The sequence below is a fragment of the Monoraphidium neglectum genome (assembly GCF_000611645.1).
Source record: "Monoraphidium neglectum strain SAG 48.87 unplaced genomic scaffold scaffold02843, whole genome shotgun sequence".
Taxonomy (NCBI): domain Eukaryota; kingdom Viridiplantae; phylum Chlorophyta; class Chlorophyceae; order Sphaeropleales; family Selenastraceae; genus Monoraphidium; species Monoraphidium neglectum.
In genome coordinates, this window is record NW_014010785.1 from 1 (window position 1) to 7,941 (window position 7,941).

At 62.2% G+C, this 7,941-nt stretch overlaps 1 protein-coding gene across 1 annotated transcript; it reads left to right on the forward strand.

Moving 5' to 3' along the window:
• Positions 1-3,351: 3,351 nt before the first annotated feature.
• On the forward strand, positions 3,352-5,746 carry MNEG_11643 (hypothetical protein; the record flags this gene model as incomplete). The annotated part of the gene is made up of 5 exons (XM_014039885.1): positions 3,352-3,363; positions 3,613-3,642; positions 3,852-3,968; positions 4,272-5,019; positions 5,736-5,746. 5 exons carry the CDS (start codon positions 3,352-3,354, stop codon positions 5,744-5,746), a joined length of 918 nt encoding a protein of 305 aa, XP_013895339.1.
• Positions 5,747-7,941: the final 2,195 nt, after the last annotated feature.

Below are 7,941 nucleotides of genomic sequence, written 5' to 3' on the forward strand. Positions count from 1 at the left end.
GGGGTATGTCGTCTCCTCTGATGGTGGGCAGCCTGGTATGCGTGGGGTGGCAGCTGCTGCTGAGGCCACACCCGCCATTGACTGGGCATGGTCGAGTGTGCAGAGCTGATTCCGCGAGCTCCCCAGCTCCCATAGCCAGGCAGCGCGTTGCAACCTCACTTGTGAATCTGCCCATTCGGGCAGAATCCCAGCAGCCGACCCATGCCGATGTTGTGAGGCCATATTGCATGAAGAGCAGCAGGCTGCGCTGAGGCAGCGGGATGGCGCCCAACAGAGCGCGCCGTCCAACTCGGTGGAGGGGGCAGTCTTTCCTTGCGAAGGCGCTGTCAGCCACGGCAGTGGCGACGGCCATCATGCGAGGTGCTGGGCGACGGCAGCGGCGGCGCCGCTGCAGGCGGGGGCGCCAGGCAGGGGCCGAGGGGGGTTGTGGGGACCATGGCCGGCTCCAGGGCCGCTGGGCTGGGGGAGGAGGCAGTGTTGGGCAGCTTGGTGGTGGGATGCCGCGCTGCATCTGTGAGGGAGGTGAGGCTGACACGCCACAGCTCATGACCCTGAAACCAGGGCGATCATGGTCCCGCAGGCGGAGGGCGGCCTCACCACCGCGCACCAATTGGCAGGCCAAGTCTGGGCAGCCGAGGCCGTACCGCGTTTTCTGCAGCTGTGCGGGCAGCCTGTGCGGAGAGGTGTCAAACGGCTGCGATGTCCCTCCACGCATCCCTGGTTCAAGCCCAGCCTGTCGTTTCTGTTGAACGTTTTTTCGCTCCACCATTTGGGTCGGCCGCGGCCGCGGCTCAGGTGGATGCGTCAACTGCACCCCACGCGACGTGCGCAGTTCAGGGGTCTGCGGCAAGGCTGGCGTTGAGGCGCAGTTACCGCCAGATCTGGGAGGCTGGCGGGCGGTGGTGGGCGTAGCTGCTGCCCTCACTGTGGCTGCCTGATGTTCTGCTGCGCCCGGAGCACAGAATGAAGCCGCGCGCCTCACTGTCACCGCCCTGAGCGCGGGACCCCCCGCCCTGCAGACATGCCAGCCGCTGCTCCGTGCCCCGCAGCCGTGCAACATCTTTTTACAGGGCGGTGCAGGCACAGTCACGCGCCAGCGTTGCGAAGGCCACCCGCCCCTCCTCTCCGGTCCTGTTTGCGCGGCTCCAGGCCCCGCGCCGCCGCCGCCAGCCGGCTGACCTCCGTTCGCAGCCGCCGCTCCTTGTCGCACCGCGCCGCGTCCGCCACGCGCGGCCGCTGGACCTCGGCCGCCCCGGCCGCCAATGCAGCGTCCGGCTCATGAGCGAGCGCCGCGCCCGGTTACAATTGCTGCGCCCGTGTGCCTCCCCTCCAACCGCTGCACCTCCAGGTGCAGGCGCTGGGCGGCAGCCGCTAGGGCGGCGCTGCGGCCGTGCTCCGCCACTGCCGCCGTCTCCTCCTGTACCGTCTGAAAGTCACAAAAGATGAGCAGGGCAAAAATGAGCAGGGCTCTTTGGTTGGTGGCAAGCCCTTGGTGGCAGCCGTAAAGCTTTGAGCTGGCTCATCACCTCAGTGACGATGACACTCTGACGTGGTTGTTTTGTGTGTGGTGATTAGGTGTGTGCGTCCACACATGCGCGCTCTTTGGGCTGGCATACCTGCGCTCCAGCCGTGCTGCACCACAGTGCAGCCACTGCAAGCTCCACAAGCCACCAAGATCCACGTCAACAGCCTCCCCCTTGAGCCCCAAGCCCCAATAATCTCGCAGTCCTCGCTCTCACCTTCATACTGTTCCCAGCCTCCTGCATCCCCTCAGGCGCCAGCAGCGTGAACAGCAACGCCCCCCACACCGCGCGCTCCGCCCTCTGCACATGCACAGGGGCGCCCGCCCCCTTGACTGCGCCAGCGTCAGGCAAGCAGCAGGGGCGGGATGCAGCAGCGCGGCCACCAGCTGCCGCATGTCCCGCGGCAGGGGCTCCCGCGGGGAGGGGGGCGCGCAGTGGTACCCCCGCGTTGCCCTCATCAAGTACCCACTGTGATCCTGCTGCTGCGCGGGGCAGACGGCCCTCTCGGCGCCCTCATCAAGGATGACGGCGTCCGGCTCAAAAGGGTAGCGTGTTTGCATGTGTGTGTGCATGCGTTGTGGTTGTCAACTACTTCCACAGTGCCGTGGATCAGCTCCCAGTATGCGCAAGTCTATCGCACAACAGCCGGGCGGGTGGCGGTTCAAGATGGGCCGCCCCCGCCTCCAAGGTTCAGCGAGAATCGTGTGAGCCTCTACCGCCGTGCATACTACTGTAACCAAACCCACCTTGAAAAATGCGCTCAAGGTACTTGGGGCAGCAGGGTCGCCAGGGATGACGGCCCAGCGGTGACTCGGTGTCATGCGTCGCATGGACGCGCTGGAGGGTGTAGGTAGCCAGGTGCTGCTGGGCCCAGCACCGTCGGCGTTCCTCGCACCCACCCAATCCGTAGCTGCCTGCTGGCGCTTACGCTTGCCTGCACACTCATGTGCGCCAATAGTTTGGTTTGTTGCCCTTGCTTCCAGTAGATAAACATGCAACATGGCACTGCACCCATCTGCGACCTCATTCCGATACCGCACAGGGTGTCACATGCGTCCCAGGCGACACCCCCGAACCCCCGTCGTAGCGGCATCACAGCCACCAAAACCCGATCAACATACGTTTACTGTTGCCCTGACTGGAAGGCTCAGGCACTCCGTTCGCATTTTTGAGCAATACACACACTGCGCTTGTTCATCTCAGGGATTAGTTAGGCCATGACTAAGGCAGTGGCCTACGCGCATCATGCACGATGGAACCCTGCGCCAGGGGCATCGTGAATGTGACCTGCAAGGTCCTGCGTGTGTTCCTCTGGGCTGGCCCGCCCATGTTCGCACGCTGATCAGTAAAGCCACGATCTCAACACGAGGCAGGACCCTTGACTGGTAGTGTGACCACCTCCGCTCACGGTGACTTTGCACGCAAAGTGATCGGGAATGAAAGCACCCCAACTACCGGTGGAGTCGTGGTCGGCCGTCACACACCCAGCCACCGTCTCACCGGGGGCAGTGGCAAGTGCGCGGCAAGGGTGGACAACAAACACAATCTTCGTTGCCACTTGCATATCTCACTTCTTTTTGCGGCCAACAGTTTTGTTGGCGCAAACCATCGACGCCCGAGTCTCGTTTTTTTTCTCGTGGACGTCGCTGGGCCCAGCATGCGGTGCATACGGAGATCGCTCATGCCTTTGGCGGGTACACTGCTGCTTCTCCACATGCTGGGAGCGGTCGTATGTGCCAGGTGCGCATGCAGGGATGGGTGTGGGCCGGGGTTGTTCAGTTCAAGGCCCTGATCGAAGCGAGTGCCAGGACATGTATGGCGCACAAGCATGAATGCAGAAGTGGGGGGAACAGTTACTGCCGTGCACCAACAGGTTCCACCCTCGGCACATGGAAGTAACCCCCATCAGCCTGACAATTGATGACACCATGTCACCGCGAGCTAATTGCCGCCACCCCAGCTGATACGTCTACAACCCGTGCATCTGCACGCCTCTTCTTTAGCTGTCTGTACGCACAACACCATTCATGCTGACCCACGCACTGCCACTCCTCCCACGCTACCTCGTGGCATCCCCTGCAGCCCCCAGGCGACCCCCAAGAAGCAGAAGCTGGCGGTGGTGAGTGCCGCCTGCGTGCTGGGCACGGCCTGGGTGCACCAGCTGGCCGCGTACTTAGCCTTAGCATGGTGGCTATGCATGTAGGCATGTTGCCTTGAGACATTGTGAAAATGCCCGCCTGCCCCACCGCGCTGTGTGTCTGCATTGCGTGAAGCCAGCATCCCGTGTTGCTGGCCTGCAACCTGCTCTTGTTGCACAACCCCATACAGTGTGCGCCTGTCAAGGCTTTGGTCAAGTCATGCACGTCCAAGGCCGGCCCGACTGCCCTCATGGACCAGCTGTGCAGCGAGCTGCTGGCACCCGCCAACGCTACGGCCGACAGCAAGGTGCGTGCCCTCACACGCACGCACGCACGGACACAAATGCACGCACGCACACATATACACAGAGAACAACGCATGCGCATGAAAACTCTTGTGCACGGGCAGGTGTCTGGTGTGTGCAGGTGGGGCAGCAAACAGATGTGACGATACGGTGGTTACTTGTGGGGTGGTTCGTGGGTGAGGGCAACTGCAGCTTCTCCAGCACCACGTGTTCGGCCACGTGTTCGGCCAACATGTGGCAAGGTGCCCAATCACCAGTCTGGTGGCTCTTCGCTTAAAACAACCGGCACATCTCCATTCCCGCAGGACCCCACCAAGCTGCGCTACGGCTGTGGTGTGGCGACCGCCGCACAAGTCAACAAGGTGTCCAGTGACTTGGCAGCTCTCGAGCCCAAGGTCACCGCCGCCGCCGCCCAGGCCAACTCCCTGCAGGCCACCTTTGTCCAGGGAAGCAACCAGACAGCGGCGCTGCGCGCCCAGGTGGACGAACTCAAAGCGACGATTGCAGCGCTCACCGCCGGCGTGCAAAAGCTGCAGGCAAATGCGGCCAACGCCACCAACCTGGGCCCCATCACTGAGGAGCTCGCCGCTCTTGCAGCGGCCGACACACGCACCGCCCAGAAGCTGGCCCTGCTGGAGGCGGCAAACCAGACCGCGGCCCAGGATATTGCGGCGCTCAAGTCAACTTCGCAGCAGTGCGCCTGCGGCTCTGAGCTGTCGGCTGTCAACACCTCCCTGGCCGCCATCCAGTCGGTCCAGGCGGCGAATGCTGCGGCTGTCTCCCTGGCCAACACCACCGTGGAGTCCCTGAAGGCCACAGTCACCACAGGCGCGGCAGCCATTGCGTCGGTCAACACCAGCCTCGCCACCCTGGCAGCCACCGTGGCCAACGTGTCTGCCATTGACTTGAGTGTCTACGCGAAAACTGCGGACCTGGCCAGCCTCAACGCAGTCAGCCTGGGGGGCGTGCCTGCCGCACAGTACCTGCGCTCGCGGGTGGTGATCTACGTTGAATCTTCGACAACCAGGGGTGGATCCCTAGCTGGCCGGTCTGGTGCGGACGCCTTGTGCAGCGCCTCCATCAACCGGCCGACGGGGCTCACCCAGGTGCACGCATTCCTATCGACATCTGCGAGCGACCAGATTGCTGATTTTACCACAAAGTATGGTGTCCCCAACGGCCTGGCAATCGAGTCGCCCAGCGGCGCCGTTTTGGCCAGGAACTTCACAAGCATGCTGGGAGGCAGCATCCTGCAATCCTTCAAGGTTGCGGGCATTATTCCATCAGCTTCTTCGGCTTCTGTGTGGACTGGCAGCCAATCAAACGGAGCTGTTGCTAGCAACAGCTGCGATGGATTCACCGCCGGTTTTACCACGGGAGTCATCGGGTCTCCCAGCGTTACCGATAGCGCATGGATCGCAGTTTCTGGATCTACGCCTTGCAACACCAACCACTTCCTTACATGCATCGCTTACTAGGCTGTAAGCAAGGCCATTGCCATGTTTCAGGAATCACGCAGCTCCGCGCTCCGTGATGCAAGGCGGCAGCCTGCTGAGATAAGGCCGGCCTTGCCTAGAGGGGACTGCCCAGGAGAGGAGTCAACCAGGTGCCGAGGAACGGGATTGCCAGAGTGTTACAGAGTTTGCCTGAATGCCAAGAGTAACAAGAATAATCGGAGCAGGAACAAGAACAGACTTAAGTAGGTCCAAGCGTGGTAGGTAACCGAGGTGACGCGGCGTACGCCTCAATTCCTACTCCCACACGCGCAGGCCAGGTGTAAACCCGCCGCGCGCGTACGGACAGCAAGGCGCTGACCGCCAGACGGCATGCGAGCATGCAAGGCAACAGTCAAGTGCAGTAAAGCAGTGTTAGCAGCCTTGCACGTGACAATCATGCGCAGCCAGGACTGATCTGCACACGCCTACCTGCACACCTGCCTCTTGGGCTTCACCCTTGTTGCAAAAGGCCACAGCAGATCATCTTGATGCCTCCTCGCCCCATTGATTTTGTTCGTGTGGCTCTCTCCCGAGCCCGGGCATATCACCTGCGTGCCTCGTCAAATGGCAGGTTGCCACACATGCGCACGCCTGGCACCCGCTGCACACCCGGCGACGCCTGCTGCGTACGTGCGCCCAATAGCGTCGCTCGAAACGACGGCTAATTCAACTTATCGAAGTTTGTAAGCATCGGGATGCGGCCCCTGGAATTTTCTGGGGCCTGGCTGCGCCGCGCAGCAACCAGGAGTTGTTCAGATGGCGCCGCTAGCAGTGTGGGGTTGCTGGCTACAGGTGGCCGCATCGTCAAATCTTTATTCTTTCCCGGATACCTCCACATCGACCAGCTCGGGAGCTCGGCTCGTGATGTTGAGTCTCGCGATCGCAGCAATGTATTCGACCGTTGCGTGCATGACCCTTTGCAACGGTCATCTTGGCTGCGACGCGACAAGCGTCCCAGAAGATTCGGACATCTCAAGCAGAGCAGGACCATTCTTGCTGCAGGGGGCCCGTACGCGTGAGCTTCAAAGTGATGCCGGTGAATATGTGAAATGGGCACTCAGCGCAGCCGCGCTGCTGGCAGACCGTTCGCCAGCCAAGGCAGCGCTTCACGTTTTGTCAGTGCTGATGTGATGCACGATACGGCAGCGGGCGGGCGTGCGTCAGCGGAGCAGCAAGGCGAACCACAGCTGCCGCCATGCCCTGGTCTTCGCGAGCATGGTGACACCACTCTATCCAGTCACGCGAGCTGCGCAGTGCACGTGCAAACGCGGCGTTGCGTCCCCATCTGGCAGCCCAGCAGGCACGCTCTGTGCCAGACTTTACGCGCGTCTTACCCGCTTTTTGTGGTTGTTGCTGGGACCACCGCTTTGTGGGCAATTCCGCAACCACTTGTTATGTTTGTTTAAGGATTTCAAGGGTGTTTGCACGCTTGCCTGATTTAGCTCTTTTATGGCCCATCAGGGTGTCAGTTGTGGACGGCAGTGGCGTGCGTGCGTCAGCAGAGAGAACGGTGTGTACTGTACGGCACACTAATCAGTGCCGCAGTTATTCCATTCTGCCTGGAGGCAAGGCCCGCCGCGCACATCCCCAGGAATATCTGCGACAATTCAAGGGTGCCGGACACTTGAGTTGAACACACCGTGCAGCAAAGGCCAGTGAGCTCTGGTGGCGCCGCTGGAGTCCGAATTGGTGTGTGACCCGCCGCTGAGCGCCTTTGGGCGGTTTGTTGGATGCAGCTGCGCTGTGCTGTCCCGTAGCTCAAGCTTAACGGGGCGCGCCGCACTGCAATAACACTGCCACGAAATGTTTTGGCTTCGCTCTCCACCACCGACTAGAAGGACGACGTCTTGGTTGGAGGAGTCGCGGAGTCGAGCGGAGCGGAGGACGGCGACGGCGGCGGCGCACGCGGCGTGGCAGGCGGCGGCGGCGAGCGCAAGAAGTACAAGCGGCGAACGAGCGCGCGCAAATACTGGGTGGACGAGGAAGACTATGACCTGCTGGAGGACAACCAGGTCAATGGTGAGTCGCGATGATGTCACGGCCCGTCACCGGCGAGCCCCCCCCCCCTTGCTGTTTTGTGTCTCGGCTGGCCGCTGCATTGGTGGTGCGGTTTGGGGCTGCAGCCTCGGGGGGACCTAGCAGAGGGTGCGTCCGGTCAGCCCTTGAATATGGACGCACTGAGCCTGGCGGCAGCCGCTGGCTTGGGGTGCTGCTGCAGACTGTGATTTGTTTTTGAGCTGCATGTGACTAATGAGGTCAACACGTGGGGTCAAAGTCGTACAAGGGCCAGGCAAGCCCCGCCACCTTGACCTACCGCTGTGGGCGTGCCGTCCTCCCCCGCTCCCATCCTCAACGCAGGTCCGCCCCCCGGCGCAGCGGATCAAGCGCGTGAAGGGGCGCGGCGACGAGCCGGGGCGCGCCATGGGGGCGCAGCAGCTCAAGGAGAGCCTCTTCGGCGCCGGGAGTGAGGGGCCGACAG